The sequence below is a fragment of the Mobula hypostoma genome, chromosome 4 (genome assembly GCF_963921235.1).
Source record: "Mobula hypostoma chromosome 4, sMobHyp1.1, whole genome shotgun sequence".
Lineage (NCBI taxonomy): Eukaryota > Metazoa > Chordata > Chondrichthyes > Myliobatiformes > Myliobatidae > Mobula > Mobula hypostoma.
In genome coordinates this window covers 27,435,033-27,454,000 of record NC_086100.1, presented here as the reverse complement: position 1 = coordinate 27,454,000, position 18,968 = coordinate 27,435,033, and the positions used below count along the sequence as shown (strand labels likewise).

General features: G+C 44.0%; 1 protein-coding gene across 6 annotated transcripts in view; it reads right to left on the bottom strand.

The window, feature by feature from the left end:
* zbtb38 (zinc finger and BTB domain containing 38) overlaps positions 1-18,968 on the bottom strand; it is a 103,149-nt gene that overhangs the window by 51,941 nt on the left and 32,240 nt on the right. Inside the window, exons 1-3 of one of the 6 annotated variants that reach the window (XM_063045462.1) lie at positions 17,067-17,724; positions 14,762-14,872; positions 14,586-14,666 (exon numbers count right to left, since the gene is read on the bottom strand). The exons of 1 other annotated variant lie outside the window; for it this stretch is intronic. In XM_063045462.1, the coding sequence (XP_062901532.1) occupies positions 14,586-14,606 (21 nt within the window). In that variant the 5' untranslated portion in view covers positions 14,607-14,666; positions 14,762-14,872; positions 17,067-17,724. Of the gene's footprint in view, positions 1-5,539; positions 5,666-14,557; positions 14,873-17,066; positions 17,776-18,968 lie in introns of those variants that run through there. 4 more of the 6 variants (XR_010017635.1, XM_063045463.1, XM_063045469.1 and 1 more) reach the window with 4 other exon arrangements.

Genomic DNA, 18,968 nt, shown 5'->3' with positions numbered 1-18,968 from the left:
CCTTCAGATCACTAGACCGACGCCTTAACCACTTGGCCATGTGCCAACACACCTTGCACTGTACTGTTGCCACAAAACAATAACATTTCATGATACATGTCAGGGAAAATAAACCTGATACACCCCCCCCCCCCAAGAGGATCTCAACAATTCAGGAAGCACCAGTGTAAGGAAACAAACAGTTGACATTTCAGGCTGAGACCCTTCACTAGGACTGGAAAGGAAGGGGACAGAAGCCAGAATAAGATGGGTGGGGGGTGGGGGGGTGAGTGTAATGTGTCCAAATCTGGGAGGTGACAGTTGAGACCAGGTGAGGGGAACAGTGGGTGGGGAAGGGGCGGCAAAGTGAGAAGCTGGGAGACAGTGAGTGGAAGAGGCAAAAGGCTGAAGAAAGAATATATTAGGTGAGTACTGTGGACCATGGAAGAAAGGGAGGGAGGTGATGGCAGTTGAGAAGGGGCGAGAGCAGAATGAAGGATGGAAAGAGAGAGAAGGAGGGAATGGAGAGAAATTTCAACAATTTAGAGAAATCGATGTTCATGCTATCAGGTTGGAGGCTATCCTGACAGAATAATAATCCTAACTTAATAAGCCTCCTCTGCTACCACTAACACCACGGCCACCCGCCATTGATGAAACCGGGCAGCTGCTACCGACCCAGCAATGAGGTTGCCATCGGCCTACCATTGTCATCACAAATGGACACCAACCACTTATCCACAGCCAATCGGGCCACCAGCACCACCGGCCAGACTTTACCAAGGGTCCACCATTGCCGCTGCTGCTCCCCCCTCCCCACCGGTTTACTGCCTGCTGTTGCCATTGGCTACCTGTCCACCATTGTCATCACCAACAGTCCATCATTATCAGCCCAGATGCATCTTGACTACCACTGCCCCCTACTGGCCAATAACCATGAGCACCATGACGACGGCTCATCGACTCACCATCATTAATCAGTCAATACAGTCCTCCTGCTCACTCCCACCGTCTACTGACTCATACATCTTTAGAATTGGGAGGATACCGGTGACAGGGATAATGTGCAAACTCCTTTCAGACAGCCGTGGAATTGAACCTGGATCGCTAGTGCTGTAATAGTATGCCGCAAACCACAATGCTACCCTTTTTAGGTGCATACTACTGCATTCAGTACCATGTCCATTGCTCATAGCTGCAAGAATATTGAATGCAGAATAATATGCATAAAAGTCTTTATCATGTGATCATTCTGCCGGAAAAGGTTGGGATATCATGACAGGATGTTAGGTTGGTTGAATAGCCATAAAATGGATAAACTTCATTTGAGCCACAAGTCCATAACTTGAATATCATTTGTTCAATAAACTGACCGATAGTAATCAAGAAGTCTTCAATGTCATAGACCAAAAGTACTCATCTGGCGAATATTCCTCATTTGATTGACAGGCTCCTGGGTCAAAACCTGTTCGGACTGGCCTCGTCAGTCCATGGCCTCCTCTACTGTTGCAATGAGGCCACACTCATGTTGGAGGAACAACACCTTATATTCCGTCTGGGTAGCCTCCAACCTGATGGCATAAACATCTATTTCTCGAACTTCTGGTAATTACCCCCCCACCCCCCACTCCTCACCATTCCCCATCCCCTTTTCCCTCTCTCACCTTATCCCCCTCTCACCTTATCCTCTTGCCTGCCCATCACTTCCCTCTAGTGCTCCCCCTCTTTTCTTTCTTCCATGTCTTTCTGTACTTTCCTATCAGACTCCCCCTTCTCCAGCCCTGTATCTCTTTCTCCAATCAATTTCCCAGCTCTTCACTTTATCCCTCCCCCTCCCAGTTTCACCTATCACCTTGTGTTTTTCTCTCCCCTTCTCCATCCTTTAAATCTACTCATTTTTTAAAAAAAATCCAGTCCTGATGAAGGGTCTCTGCCTGAAACGTTGACTGTACTTTTGTTCGTAGATGCTGCCTGGCCTGCTGAATTCCTCCAGCAATTTGTGTGTGTGCGTGCGTTGCTTGGATGGCCAAGTCACTTTTCAGGCAACCGTGGTAAATACCATGGTCAAAATGTAATGCTCATTGGTCTAAGAAGCATGCACAAGCCCAGTGTCTTTCTGAACCAAGATGTTTTGCCATTTGAATTAGACCTGTCTTGAACACTTGCATTAGAATGACTCCACCCAGCACTGTTGCCTTCATTACTGCGATGTCACTGATGTTCAGATTATGGAGCTGAAGAAACTGTTTTCACAGAAAAAGCAACAAAGGCCACATGGTAGGCCGTTGAAGCCAAATTTTATTGTCCTCCTAGATTGAAGAAGCAGTTAAGAGTCGATTGATTGCTGAATGTGGAGTCAAACTAGGCAAGGATGGCTGAAGGACACGAGTTTTAGAGTTATGCAGAATGGGATGGGCCCCTTGGCTCAAATTCAGTTATGCCAACAAGTTACCTCCCCGAGCTAGTTCCATTTCCCTGCATTGGCCCATATCCCACTATACCAGGGGTTCCCAACCTGGGGTCGAGAGACCCCTCGGTTAATGGTAAAGGTACATTGCTTAAAAAAGGTTGGGAACCCCTGCTTTATAGCTTTCTTACCAATGTACCTGTGCAAATTCCTTTTAAAGTTTGCATTTACACCCACCTCTGCCACTTCGACTGGTGCTCGCTCCAAATACCCATCACCCTGTGTGAAAATGCTTACCTTTTGGGTTCCTTTTAATTCATGCTCCTCTCATTTTACATCTATGCCCTCTAGTTTAAGGCTTCCTTTATCCTGCAAAAATGATTGTAATGCTAAGAAACAACTGGGTTTTCATGACAATCTGGTACTTTTATGGTCATTATTGCTGATAAGACTTTATAATTCCATATTAAATTACTTGAAATTAAATTTCCCAGCTGGTATCTGGTCAATATCCCTGGATCATTGGAACAGGCCTCTAATCATTATTCAACAGCATTCACACTGGCCTGCCATTCAGTGTGCAAACATAAAGGACAGGCCTTTCACCAAAACCAGGGTTTCAACATTAGGGTCACAGACAATACATGACACCAAAGGAGGTGATTCTGTCCATCACATCTGCGTTGGTTTAAAAAGAAGAACTGCAACACCATACCATCTTTCAGCACTCAGTCTGTAGCTCTGCTTTCATTCCCAGACCTTCGGCCAGTCTCCCCAGCACACTCTGATTTCATCTCCCCTCCAATCACTCTGCCAATTTGTTTAAAAGTAATATATTTTTAACCTGTCTACCAAGAGGTCTTTAACAATTATATCCAAGCCCTCAATTTTATCTCTCAGTTCACTCTCCTCTCAGAAGGTTGGTCATACTGCCAGAGATTCCAACCCCTGTCAGAGTCAGCCCAGCCAGTTCACTTTTCATAGGTAGCAATTGATTTTGTAATTTAGTATAATGAAGGTAATCCTTCATCGCCTGGTTTTCTAGGCCTGGCAATGATAAAGATCACTTCCTCCTTCCTTTCCAGAACTGAAAAGGAGTCTTGGCCCGAAGCGTCGACTGTTTCTTCATTTCCGTGGGTGCTGTCTGACCTGCTGACTTCCTCTAGCATTTTGTGCATGTTAGTGGATCATGTTTCTTTCGTGAGGTACAGTCTCACTGGATCCCCAAAACACAGGAGAACTGCTCACATTTCAACATATATACCGTCAGGACTCTAACTGAACAGTCGTGATACAGTACTAAGTTACAAAATCAAATACTACCCATGAAAAGTGAACTGGCTGGACTTATTCTAATGGGGGTTGGAATTTTCCCTGTCCCAAACTCAGCGTGGTCCCAACTTTTAGAAGATTTGTTGACGCACCCCTGCCCTGGATCGTCATGACTGAAGTCACTCATTCTAGGAATGGCTAAGCAGGACACATCTGCCCCATTCTCCCTTTTTCCGTTCTTAATTTAGTGACCTGAGCCTCCCTGGAGTTTTGGCAACCTTTCACATTGCCTTGGTTAGCTGAGGCAGCTGTTTAGTTCCAGTTCCTCTTTGTACCAGATTAGAGTGTCCATGTGATGGTGGCTCCTTCTCCCAGAATTCATATGAAGTTGCCTTCTTTTCCCATCATGCCCTTCCACAGTCTGTGCAAGGGTGTGTTACATACCAGCAGCAATAGATATGAAATTGAGTCAGTTTTTTTATAAATAAACAACAAAATTTATTAATCTCTACTCAAAAACATAGAAAAGTAAACAACTAACTGAAACAGAAGTTAAGTGTTATGCATCTATAGTTATCAAACAGTCGAACTTAAAGACAATTCTTATCAGATCTTTCTTAAGCACAGTCTTAAAGTGGTAGTTTAAGAAGTCCAAGCGATTTCTGAAATAAGTGAGAGAGACTTCCCGAACCAGCGATGAAGCGATTCTTGAAGGAAAGACGAAGCTGCTGACGTAGATCTCAGCTGAGAAATGCCTTGTCTGAAGAGACCACGAAGAATAAGATTTCTCACAGTAACTGACCTTTGGCCGGAGGTGGTCACCACACAGCACCCGAGACCATGCAGGGGTTAACCAAAAGTGTGTGCCACGATACCCGTATGGACCATACCAAATGTCAATTACGTTCAAGGCACACAGAATGCTGTTGATTTCTACCCAACTCTTTGGGTTCGTATGAAGCTGGCAATTCTTCACTCTCTCTCTTTCTCTCTCCTTCTGCGATTACGTGACCACCAACTGTGACTCCCCAACAAAAACAACTACTTGACAAACTGCGGTCTCCCCTTTTATACTGGTTGGAACATGCCATCACGTGACATCACATCACTCCACTATCACGACAATTACATCAAGCCAATACCACAAGACAATTACATCATGCTCACGAGATACTCATGGGGCAGGTAACAGGTGCAAAAGGGTAAATACAAGCAGGCTTTTTCACTGAGTTTGGGTGAACTTAGAACCAGAGATCATAGGTTAAGGGCAAATGTTGAAATATTCAGGGGGTACGGGGGGTGGGGGAGAACTTTTTCACCGGGGCGGAACAAGCTGCCGGTGGAAGTGGTGGATGTGGGTTCGATTTCAGCATTTAAGAGAACTTTGGCTAAGTACATGGATGGGAATGGGAGGGTATAGAGAATTATTATCCAAGTGCAGGTCAACAGGACGAGGCAGAATACAGTTTGGTAAGGACTAGATGGGCCAAAGGGTCTGATTCTGTGCTAGGGTGTTCTGTGAGCCTGAACTGAAGAGGGTGTCCCGTGTCAATGCCGGCAGCACGGGAATCACATGTACACCTAAGTGGGATAAGGAAGGCCGCTTTCATTTTCTGAAGGACATGGCGAGTCAGATGGGATATTAACGATGATCGTGGAATGTTGTGGATCCTGTTACAGAGTTTTAGTGAAGGAACATTAAGCTGCCATAGCAGAGCTTCTTTCAATAGAGTAAATAGTTTTACACAAGCATTCATTTCACATACAGTAACATGAATTATTTACTAAGCGGAATGTGAAATAGAGCCAGTGCAGGAGGTAATGAGTCACCTCATATCTTAGAATTAAAGCACACACCCTGCAGCAAAGAGCACAACCTACCTCAGTCCTGTTGCCACGTCATGCCTGGGAAGTGTGTGCACAACACAGAGGGAAGAACTCTCAGTGAAACGCCTTTGCATTTGAGAAAGGTTGCACACAAACATTCTCTGTGTGCCAGCTCAGGGAACAGGAGCTGTAAACACTATGCAAATAAAGCTCCGGATCTCTGCACTTGTATTTCCTTTCAATGCAAACCTAATGCTACTGAGGCATTGCTGCTTTTAGGTGTAAGCAGACCAAGGTGACGTTACGAAGAGATCCACCTTTGCCTATTCAAATGAAGAAACTGGGTTTGCAGCTTCAAAATTGCTAGAGAATGTGGTTTGACTTTTGCACTTATTAACAGGTGCAGAGGTCACGACAAAAGTTAACCCTCTTGCAAAATTGTTTACTTTGTATCAAAACAAGCACAAACAGTGACAAACACTCTTGATAGCTCAAATTATTCTCAACATTTGAAAGACATTTGGCTGTATTTGTCCCACCTCCCTCCGATCCAAATGGGTCCGTCTTGCTGGGCAACATGCTTGGCATGGACAAATTGAGCTAAAGCAACATACATCAAAGTTGCTGGTGAACGCAGCAGGCCAGGCAGCATCTATAGGAAGAGGCGCAGTCGACGTTTCAGGCCGAGACCCTTCGTCAGGACTAAGCTAAAGGGCTGATTTTCATGTTATATTCTTCCTCTCCGGCTGTCCATCGATTTCGATGTTGACCGTACGCCTTGCACAGTAACAAGACAGACGGTGTCGTGCCCCCACCATACAGTGTCTCTGGGCTTCCAAATCTGATGCTCAGTGGTACACAAGGAGTGTAACAGGTTTAGCGGATAAGGACGCTGCCCCACAGTGACAACTAACTAGTCGAGTGATGCCATCCGTTGACCAGCACTCTGGTTCCTCCACATGCCACCAAGGTGGCTGTACCTTTGACTCTTTTGGATTCACCTGCCACAGACACCATCAGACGCCCTGCTGCCAGCGTCCTCGTTGGGTGCAGCCTTTGCCTGAAGAGGCATAACCTACAAAGTAGCAAAGGCATGCTCACCTCCTTGACTTAGCTAGCCACGATCCTACTACTAGATCTAGTCTAGTAGTACGTTGATGGAACATCACCTTCACGGCTGGGTTAGACCCGCCAGAGAACGTCCCCACCATACTTTGCTGATGTGCAGCCAGTGTCACTCCTACGCCACAGTGAGGCGCCAAGGTAGGATTTTGTAATGTTATATTACTCTACGAACAGGATTTCCAGCACCTGCAGATACAGTCTCGAAGAAGGGTCTTAGCCCAAAACAGCAATTGATTGTTTCCCTCTGTAGATGCTGCCTGACCTCTGATTTCCTCCATCATTGTGTGTGCTGCAAAATTCAGATATTCGGTTTTGCCTGACTCAAACAAACTGAACTCAAGCTCCAAAATCAATTGTCTGCTGACAGTTATAATTTGTGAACAGAAAGCAATGTGGAAAGGAATAAAATATTAGCCAATGAAAGCAGAGCAATGTTACAGCAGCAAAGCAGCACATCGTGTCTGCTGAGGTTGCTGCTTTAATGATCTCTGATATAGAGTGCTGTACCATTGTTTGCTTTAATGGTTATACCAGCTAGTGCCAGTAGCACAAACAAGCTCGATGGCTGCAGTTTATGATTTACAGGGTCTCCATACTGAGGACTTTTGAAATATTCTCATTTCTGAGAAGTTTGTACAAAACCTACTTATGAGGTTCTGCCTGTGCAACTCTTTTGACAGTTGTTAGAGCGATTTTTGGGGTCAGCACCTGCAGCAAATAACTTTAACTTGACTTCACCCACTGGCCTTCAAATTGGAATATGAACTGTGGATTAAATCTAAAATGCAGCTCTGAACAATGGGTCCCTCAGAACTGTGAACCACATGAAATGGAAGAACAGACAATGCTGATTTAAGTTTGTTACTCGTTTGTATTTGGGGTCTGTAATTATAGGTGCGATCAGGGAGGTGTGTTGGTGGGAAGAACCAGACATTTGAAACTGTTACATGAACTTCAAAGGAAGCATTGTAAATATGGTTTTGTTTGAATTGTCCTGAATTTTTCTTTGATCTTTAGCACAAAATTTTACACAGTGTTGGGTCAAGCAGACCATTTGCTCCAAAAGAGGGGTAGGGAAGGGGTCTCTGTCTCTCTCGCTCTCCCCCCTACCCCCCCATCACGCTTAGCGCACCTCTGAGAACTGGTATGCCAATGCATGACTATTAGAAAGCCGAACATTTAGTTGCTACTTTGAAAGGAGAAACTGCAAGGAGCAGAATTTTCACATTTTCAGTTGGAGCTGTATGTGCCGCACCAACTTAACCTTGGCAGTTCAGGATAGGAACCTTGAATCGTCAACTTGCCCCTCAGCAGCAGTAGGCCATGTGAACCCTTCAGCCAGCTCTGCCTTCTGATGCTGCAATTGCTGATCTCGATCTCGGCCTCAGCTCCACCATTTCCTGCAACACAAACTCCCCCATCTCTCCATCTTCGCCTTGAATCCGTCCAATGCTTTGGTCTCCACAGCTCTCAGCTTCAAAATTCAAAAGCTTCAAAGTAAATTAATTATCAAAGTACGCATATGTCACCAAAGTTCTGCAATGGAATCAATGAAAAACTAAACATAAAGATTGAGAAATAACCAATGGGCAAAAGACAAACTGTGTAGTTGGACAGACAGACAAAACTAAGAACATTAATCCTTGAAATTGAGTTCAGAGGTTACAGAATCACTTCTGTGTTGAGGTGAGCAAAGTTATCCACGCCAGTTCAGCAGCTTGATACTTGAAGGGTAATAACTGTTCCTGAACCCGGTGGTGTGGGCCTAAGGCTCCTCTACCTCTCACCTGATAGTCGCAGCTGGAAGAGAGCACGGCCTAGAAGGTAAAATTTTGGACCCCCAAGAGAAACAGTCCCTACTCATCTTGATCTGAAATGGACAATGTTTTTTTTTAAGCGGGTTGAAATCAGCGCCAGAGGGCATTCGTTGGTGACGCAGCGCAAGGTTCAGGAAAAGCGCGGGAGCTGTCAGCTTCTTTTCGGTGAGCTGAAATCAGCACGAAGGGTTGTTCGTTGGTAATGCAGTGTGAGGGTAAAAAGGAGTTTGTGTGCTTTTGGCTTTCCTCTCAGCGGGTGGCAATCAGCGCGAGGCGAATAAAAAGAAAGGAGGTTTAAGCAAAGTGGTCATTGTTGGGGCAGTTTTGGATAAACAGGCCTAGATGAGGACAAGATTGGGCAAGCACAGGAGGAAGTTCAAAGCAAGTAAGAAAGTTTCTGATAAGTTTCTTTTTCCTGTTAGTACGTAGCTGGTGAGCTGACAATGGGTCTGGCGAAGGTGATATGTAGCTTGTGCGAGATGGGGGTATATCTGGGAGACTTCCAGCTTCCTGATAACTACATCTGCACGAAGTGCATCGAACTGCAGCTCCACAGAGTGAACTTGTTAAGGAACTGGAGCTGTAGTTCGCTGAACTTTGACTCATACGGGAAGATGAGGAGGTAACAGATAGGAGCTACAGTGAGGAAGTCACACCCAGGTTGCAGGAGGCAGGTACCTGGGTGACTGTCAGGAGGGGAAGTTGGAAAAGGCAGCCAGTGCAGAACACCCCTGTGGACATTCCCCTCAGTACTAAGTATATTGCTTTGGATACTGTTGGGGGGGGGGTGGAGGGGCGAAATCTACTTGGGGAAACCCTAACAACCAGTCTCGCTGTGTGGCTCAGAAGGGAAGAGGGGAGTAAAGGGGAGCAGTAGTAATGGGGGATTCCACAATCAGAGGAGCAGAAAGCAGAGTTTGTGGGTGTGAGAGAGGCACCCAGATACTATGTTGCCTCCCAGGAGCCAGGGTCAGGGGTGTCTCAGATCGGGTCCCCAGCGTTCTAAAGGAGGAGGATGAACAGATGCTACCAACGGAAAAGGAAAAGGGAAGAGGTCCTGACGAGAGAGTAGAGGGTGTTAGGCAGAAAGCTGAAAAGCAGAGCCTCTAGAGTAGTCTCCGGATTGTTGCCTGTGCCACATGCCAGTGATGGCAAGAATAGGATGGTTTGGCTGAGGACCTGGCGCAGGGGGCAGGGGTTCAGATTTATGGATCATTGGGATCTCTTCTGGGGAAAGTATGACCTGTATCAAAAGGACAGGTTACATCTGAACTCTAGGGCAACCAACGTCCTTGTGGCCGGGCTTGCTAGAGCAGTTGTGGAGGGTTTAAACTAATTTGGCAGTGGGATAGGAACTGGAGTGACAGGGTTGAGAATGGGGCAGTTGGTGTACAAATAGATACAGTGTGCAGTGAGAACACTGTATCTAAGAAAGGACAGGCTGGAGAAAGGGCAGGAGAATATGTTGAAATATAACATGGAGCTAAAGTAAAAAAGGATGATGGATACAGGACTGAAGGGGTTCTATTTGAATCCATGCAGTATACAGAATAAGGCAAGATGATCAGTTGGAGATCAACACACATGATGTTGTGGGCATCTGAGTCTTGGCTGAAAGAAGATCATAGTTTAGAGCTTAGTATCCAAGGGTAAAAATTGTACCAAAAGGACAGGCAGATAGGTGGAGAGGGTGAGGTGGCTCTGTTGGTAAAAAATGAAATCAAATCCTTAGAAAGATGTGATATAGAATCAGAAGATGTAGGATCCTTGTGGGTAGAGTTAAGAAACTGCGAGGGTAAAAAGACCCTGATGGGACTTATATACAGGCCTCTGAACAGTAACCAGGATGTGGGCTACAAATTACAATGAGACATAGAAAAGGCATGTAAAAAGGGCAATGTTGCAATAGTTATGGGGGATTTCAATATGTAGATAGATTGAGGAAATCAGGTTGGTGTTGTATCCTGAGAGGGAATTTGTAGAATGCCTATGAGATGGCGTTTTAGAGCAGCTTGTGGCTGATCCCACCAGAGGAACAGAACAGAACAGAAAGTCTGGACTGGGTGTTGTGTAATGTTGCTGATTTGATTAGGAAGCTTAAGGTAAAGGAACCCTTAGGAGGCAGTAGTTGACCCTATAGTTTGAGAAGAGGAGCTAAAGTCGGATATATAAGAATTACAGGCACAGCGGATTAAAGGGAATTACTGAGGCATGAGAAAAAAGAGCTGGCCAACATTGATTAGAAGGGGACACCAGCAGGGATGATGACAGAACAACAATGGTTAGAGTTTCACAGGGAATTTCAGAAGGTGCAGAAAAGATACATCATAAAGATGAAGACATACTCTAAAGGGAGGCTGAAACAATCATGGCTCATAAAGGAAGTCAAAGACAGCATAAAGGCAAAATAAAGGGCATGCAATATAGCAAAAAAATAATGGGAAGGTAGAAAATTGGGAAGCACCTAAAAACAACAGAAGGCAGTGAATAAAAGCATAAAGAGAAAAGATAAAATATGAAAGGAAGCTAGCTAATAACATAAAAGGCAATGCAAAAGGTTTTTTCAGATATACAAAGAGTAACAGAGAGATGAGGGTGGATATTGGACCACTGGAAAATGACGTTGGAGAGGAAGTAATGGGGGACAAAGAAATGGCAGACAAAATTAGTAAGCATTTTGAATCAGTCCTCACTGTGGAAGACACAAGCAGAAATGCAACGGTGTCTGGCTAAGGAGAAGGTGCTTGGGAAGTTGAAGAGGCTGAAAGTAGAGATCACCTGGACCAGATGGTGTATATCTCAAGGTTCTGAAAGAGGTATCTGAAGAGATTGTGGAGGCATTAGTATTGATCTTTCAAGAATCGCTAGATTCTGGGATGGTTTCAGAGCACTGGAAAATTGTAAATGTCACTCCACTCTTTAAGAGGGGAAGGAGGCAGAAGGAAGGAAATTAAAGGCCAGTTAGCCTGACTTCAGTGATTGGAAAGATATTGGAGTCTATTATTAAGGATGACGTTTTGGAGTACTTGAAGACACATGATAAACAGGCCAAAGTCAGCATGGTTTTCTAAAGGGGAAACTTTGCTTGACAAATCTGTTAGAATTCTTTGAAGAAATTACAAGCAGGGTAGACAAAGGAGTCACTGGATGTTATTTATTTGGATTTTCAGAAGGCCTTTGACAAGGTGCCACACATGAGGCTGCTTAACAAAGTAGGAGCCCATGGTATTACAGGAAAGACAATAGCATGGAAAGATTTGCTGACTGGCAGGAGGCAAAGAGTGGACATAAAAGGAGGCCTTTTCTGGTTGGCTGCCAGTGAGTCATAATGTGCCGTATAAGTCACTGTTGGGACCACTTCTCTTCACATTATCTGTCAATAATTTGGATGAAGGGATTGATGGCCCTATGGCCAAGTTTGCAGATGATATGAGGCTGTGTTGAGGAAGAATGGTGTCTGCAGAAGGACTTGGACAGGTTGGGGGAAATGGGAAAAGGATGGAATATAATATAGGGAAGTGCAAGGTCATGCACTTTGGCACAAGGAATAAAGATGTGGATTATTTTCTAACTGTGCAGAAAATACAAAAATCAGAGATAGAGGGACTTGGGAGTCCTCATGCAAGATTCCCTAAAGGCAGGTTATGTCAGCGGTAAGGAAGGCAAATGCAATGTTAATATTTATTTCTAGAGGACTAGAATACAAAAGCAAGGATGTAACGATTAGGCTTTATAAGGCATCGACCAAACCATACATGGAGTATTGTGAGCAACTGTGGGGCCCTTATCTAAGAAAGGATGGGCTGGCATTGGAGAGAGTCCAGTGAAGGTTCATGAGAATGAAAGGGTTAACACATGAGGAGCATTTGATGCCTCTGAGCCTGTACCTGCTGGAGATTAGAAGAATGAGAGGGAATCTTATTGAGAGTTATCAAACATTGCAAGGTCTGGATAGAGTGGATGTGGAGAGGATGTTTCCTCTTGTGGGCCTCAGAACCGAGGGACGTCCATTTAGAATAGATGAGGCCAGAAGGAGGTGAATCTGTTGAATTCCTTGCCACAGACAGCTGTGCCGGTATAGTTAAGGCAGAGGTTGATAGGTCCATGATTAATCAGGACATCAAAGGTTACAGGGATAAGGCAGGAGAATGGGGTTGAGGGGGATGATGATCAGCCATGATGGAGTGGCAAAGCAGACTCAATGGGCCGAATGCCTAATTCTCCCCCCATGTCTTATGGTCTATGGCCTACTCCTTATTCTGAAATTGTGAACCCTGGCTGGGGACCTCCAGAGAACAGGAAACACTCACTTACCTTCAGGACCTATCAAAATATTAGCTTTCAGTCAGATCACCTTCTGTGTAAATAGCACCACTATTAAAACTCGTGGTCCCCTGCACTAAATGAACTGAAGTTTTCAGTTTGTTAAGTAAATACAAAGCAAGGAAGGGATCGTCAAATAAGCGATGTCGGTCTTCTATCATCTGGAATCACAAGGACATGAACCTCACCACATAGCATCTCCATCAGAACCTTAGGGAATAGTATTAACTACTATACATCATCATTTTTATTACCTCACAAATGGAATTGCAGAGGGTTCCTGCCTACAGGAATTCACCCTCCACCTCACACTTCCCTCAAGATGACATGCAAAAATCACAGTCAGTGTCCTAACTTCAAGAGAAGTGTGGTGAAGAGTATTTTGATTGGCCTGGTTTGGAAAATCCAACAAAAAGTAGTGGATGCGGCCCAGTTAGAGCCCTCCACACCATTGTGCACATCTGCTCAGAGTGCTGTTGCAGGAAAGCAGCATCCATCGTTAAGTACCCCCACCACACAGAACCAGAGGGGCTACCTTCACTCACCCGAACACTGAATCGTTTCCACAATCTGTGGACTCACCTTCAAGGACTCTTAATCTCACATTCTTAATATCTATTGCTTATCTATTTATTATTGTTATTTTTTCCTTTTGATGTTGCACAGTTTATTGTCTTTTGCACATTGGCTGTTCGTCTGTCCTGTTGGTGCGATCTTTCATCGATTCTATTGTGCTTCTTGGTTTTTATTGTGTACGGCTGCAAAAAAAATGAACCTCGGAATTACACATGGTGACATACATGTACTTTGATAATAAAATTTACTTCTGAACTTTTAAGCTTTGATAGACCACATGCAAAAATTATAATCACCTTGGATGGCCAGACCACATCGCTCACGTGCCCAAAGTCAAAGTACATTTATTATCGAAGTATGCACGCAGGATACAACCCTGAGCTGAGCTTCGTCTTCTCACAGACAGCCACGGAACAAAAAAAACTATAGAACTTGTTCAAAGAAAAACATGAACCCCACCACACACCAAACCAAAAAAAAAATCATGCAAACAGTAAAAATAACAATTGAAAAATACCAACCCCCAAAGTCATCAAAAGAGCCCAAGCATATTCAGTTCAGCTCAGTTTAATCTGCCGCTGTATTGCTTGTTATCCGTGGGCTGCCCCGATGATAATCACACAAAGTAGCAACCAGAAACACATTAGAAGCTAAACTACAGAGTCCAATCCACGCCGATTAAACCTTGCACAAGACTCAGAAATCCAGCACCATCCTCCAACAACATCGAGGGGGAGAGGGGAAGAGGGGGGCCATTCAAACACAGGGACCTTTCCCCAGGAGCAGTGGTCAAGAGAGAGAAAGAGACTGTCACACACAGACACCATCAGCATCAGGGTCCCTAAACAAATGCTATTTTCAGCTCTTTCTCAGCAAAAGGTGATCAAATTGACAGAGGGTATTTTCAAAGCCTCCTCAATAAAATGCAACATCCCCACCAACTCCTAGGAATGTCTAGCCCAAGAGCACTGAAACTAGGGTGCCATTAAAAACTTGGAGCCCTTTCATTGGGAGCCCATAGAATCCAATCAGAAATGGCAGAAATACCACTCTACCTCCCAATCTGCCCAGCCTTCGTACGCTTCCCACTCCATTTACAATTGTCCTTTCTGGGTCAGATCAGATCATCCTCCAGTCTGAGGAACTGTTTAAGAAAGGGCGGATGAGGTGAAGTAGGAACCAAGTTAGGCAAAGTTATAGAAAAGTATATCAGTGATAGTGAAGTTATTACCTCAGAGGATCTTTACCAAATATCGTACCTTAATTTTCTTCAAATCCATTCTTGCAGGCTAACTGAGATATTCCATCCATTTCACTCAGTTCATGTTGACAGAAGCATGCTTGATTAATTGAGAAAAGTCATAAGGTTCATTCCAATTAAGCCAATTAATTAACATGATTTCAGTTCGTCATTGAGCAGGTGTCTCAGACTTACAGCTCTCCAGTTTAAAAGCAGGAAACTGGCCCGTGAAGAGTGATTTCATTAACTGTCCACACAGTGCAAAATCTAGTCTTCCAGCAACTTATTCTTATCAACAGCAATCACCTAAAAATTTGTAAACAAACATACAAAAAGAGGGAATGTGGCTTCAGTATCAGAAACAAAATTCCTAAATGCAAACTACAGGAGTTCTGACCCAAAGAAGAACAATTTCAAAAACAACAGAAGTACAGAATATACATAAACACTGTTACCATCTTGTAATCTGTGATTGGCAGGTAATTTCATATGCATTTGGTTCACCTTTACCACCTGTGTGATGGAAGATACAATCTGTCAAATGCAGAAATTTCTTTTTTAATTAAGAACTCTTTAACTTCTACAGTCAGGTTCAAACAGAAGTACTGGTCCAAGGTATCCCAATCGTACTGAGCTCAGGTTTGGCATGCAAATCACCAAATCAAGAATCCATCATAACAGCATGGACAATTAGGTGAATTGGACCATCTGCTTCTGCATCCTTAGGATATGTAGATGACATAAATTGTCAGGGATGCAAAGCTCATTGGGAAGCCACCCAGATGGAACATCCAAATGGAAGCATGGTTGAAGGTCGAGAGGAAAGGAGAGATGCGATAACTGAAAGAGAGCCTGTTGGCTCGTTTGAAATGTGCACCAAGGAGGGAGTGATGCCTTGTTCAAAGTGAATGTCAGAGTAGGAATGAATAGCATGGGTTTTTGGCTACAGCTTACTTCCAGCACATCAGGATATTCATCTGGAGCCTTATCACTATATTGCTTAACCACTTCACTTGAATAAACTTTACTATGATTTGAAGCAGATGACCTAACCAGTGACTCGGCCCTCCCTATTTCAGTGATGGTCTTTTTTCCCTTATCGATCAATGCTGGAATATTATGTCCCTACCAATCCCCCCTCCCACCCCCACCATTTTCTTCATCACAAAAAGGATTTGGAGCGCAGGTGCCAGTTTTACAGACCACCACCATGATCCCGGAAGGAATTGCAGACTGCACATTGGAACGTGGTCCGATAGTTCTCGTGGCTGGAGAGGAGGGAGGAGCATTCCGGCCGTTGCTATTGTTCTTGGACTGGCAAGGAAAATACGGGACATCCTCTTGGTTCAGCACTACTTTAAAATGCGTGAAGTTCTTGGAGCATTTAATGACACTGGATCCAGTTTTACATTTGGATGATGATATCAGTAAAGCACAGTCCAGTTAGTGGTGGAAATACACCTTTAAGTTGGACTGCCAACCACTATTAAAAGACAGAAGAAGACATGGAAGCATCTTCACCAGCTGAATTGCCGTCTCTGGCATTTACTGAAAAAATGTGAGAATGCAGTATTTTGGCCAATTGGCAACACAACCAGCTGGGTCACAGCATGCCCAAGGTCAGTGCAGCCATGCATTTAATGTCACTTGGACTCAAGGGGAGCTTGACAGTTGCCCTCTGTGCAAATTGATTTACTTGGATATCTCTTCACTTTGAAACTAATTGAATACTCAAGCAGTCCCGACCAGCATCTTTCTGCCAACACCACCTGTTATTTGGCATGAAATTCGAGGCTCGAGGTTGCAGGCTTAATTGAGATTTGGTGATTTTAAAGGATAATCTGTCAATTAGCCTGTGGGAAAAAGTTTGGCAAGGAAGTTCTGTCCTACAAGTTATAGAGCTCCAAAGATTCCACTAGTAACTGGAAAAAGAACGCATTGCTGTTTCATCCGTGGACAAGAATCTGAAGCTCTCTTGATTCCATCAAAAAGCAATTGTAATTGAAAACCAAGAAATACGCAGAATTATGTTGATACAAGACCAAAGCAACAATAACTGAACTTTGCAACAATGAGTGCAATAAAAATCCTATTGCTGGTAACAGTAGCAAACACATGGAGATTTGTTTGACTGTAATGCAGGGCAGGGCGGGAAGGTGAAAGATTAAAGCTTTCTGTGGAATGCTGGTCCTGATCCCGTTCTGCAAATGAGCTAAACCTCTGCTCATGAAGGACGGAAGTGCGGAAGAGAGCAAGGAAAGAAAGCTACTTGGAAAACCTAGATAATTACTGCTCAGTGTTAATTCCATAAAAGCTGAAGCTGGCAATGTGAACTGACTTGCTGATCAGTCGTCTACAAGGTAACAAGTGTGCGTAGCACGACAGTTACACCCCATGGGTTTGTACAGGGAACAGAGCCATGTTTCAGCTTTACTGCAAACATTTCACATTGAACATTTGCACCAGTTTCCCGTGCTTGGGACCACTGTCCTGGCCTTACCTGCTTTCCTTTATAGGCTGTGAGGAAGGTTAAACTTTGATAAATTAGTGACTTGCCCCAGCAGCCATTGGGGTGAGCTCACATTTACATTTCCTTGTCGGAGTCTCTCACACCGCTCACTCCAAGTGTTTGAACTAAAGCCTCATTAAAACGATTCCAAACTCATCACTCCATCAAGTGGCCAGTCGCTGGAACAGCCTCTTGCTGTCATCAAAGCTGCATCATAAGGATTTACCTGACTTCTAATGGTTCACTTTTTATGTGCGACATGAAGTAGAAAATTCAAATAAATTACTTCAGATCCATCCTTCAAGCCTACGCTGACACAGGCACTGTCCCACTGTGCTTTCATATATCCTGCAGCTACCTGGAAGCGCACCTGTTGCAAGAGTCACCTTTCCTGTATGAGTTCAGATCCTGGTGTCACTTCATGCACATACAATCAGTCCACGCATCTTATCTTATGTATATATGGCCACACTCAGTTACTTGTATGTTGAACTTTATAGGATTGCTTTTATATTTATTGTGTTTTCTTATCCTGCATCAGATTTAGAGTAACAATCATTTTGTTCTCCTTTACATTCATATACTGAAGGATGACAATAAACAATCTTGAATCCGGATATTATGTTGCTAATTTACCGACAAATGGGTTATTGCTTTATCAAAACACTCAAGTTATACAACTGAATAGATCATAATGCAACAACTTGCAGTTTACAAAATCCTGCAATAGAAGGAAAAAGTGTTCTATGAATATTTCAGAGAAGCATTAGGAAAATAAGCACCCTCCATCCAACGAAGGGAGTGATCAATTTGCCTGTCGAAGCAACAGGTCCACAGCAGATGCCCTCTTCACTTAGCCCTGGAACATCTGGATGGCAAAGATGCATACATCAGGATGTTCTTTATTGACTACAGCTTTGGATTCAATGCTGTCATCCCCTCAAAACAAATCAATGAGCTTCAAGACCTTGGCCTCAATACCTCCTTGTGAAATTGGATCCTCGATTTCCTCAGCTGCAGATCCCAGTTAGTTCAGATTGGCAACAACATTTCCTCCACAGTCTCCATCAGCACAGGTGCACCACAAAACTGTGTGCTTAGCCCCCTGATCTACTTGCTTTATTCTTATGACCGTACGGCCAAGCACTGATTCAATGCCATATTCAAGTTTGCTGACGACCCCACTGTTATAGGCCGAATCAAAGGTAGTGACAAATCAGCATAGAGGAGAGAGGTCGAAAATCTGGCTGAGTGTTTCAACAACAACCTCTTACTCAATGTCAGCAAGACCAAGGAGCTGATTATTGACTTCAGGATGAGGAAACCAGAGGTCCATGAGGCAGTCTTCATCAGAGGATCAGAAGTGAAGAGGGTCAGTAACTTTAAATGCCTCAATGTTATAATTTCAGAGGACCTGTCCTGGGCCCAGCACGTAAGTGCAATTGTGAGAAAACACGGCAGTACTTCTACTTCCTTAGAAGTTTGCAAAGACTTAGCATGATATCTAAGATTTCGACGAACTTCTATAGATGTGTGGTGGAGAGTATATTGTCTGGTTGCTTCACAGCCTGGTATGGAAACGTCAATGCCCTTGAATATAAAATTCCACAAAAAGTAGTAGATACAGCCCAGTCCATCACAGGTAACACCCTCTCCACCACTGAGCACATCAACATGGAGCGTTGACGCAGGAAAGCAGCATCCGTCACCAGGGACGCACACCACCCAGGTATTCTAAGGGACTGAATATGTAAGTACATGTTTAGGTATGCAGGGGCTGGATTAGGGATAGTCAACATGGCTTTGTGGTAGAACCTGTCTAACTTATCATATAGAGTTTTTTGAGGAGGTTACCAAGAATGTTGATGAAGGGAGGGGTTGGATGTTATTTGC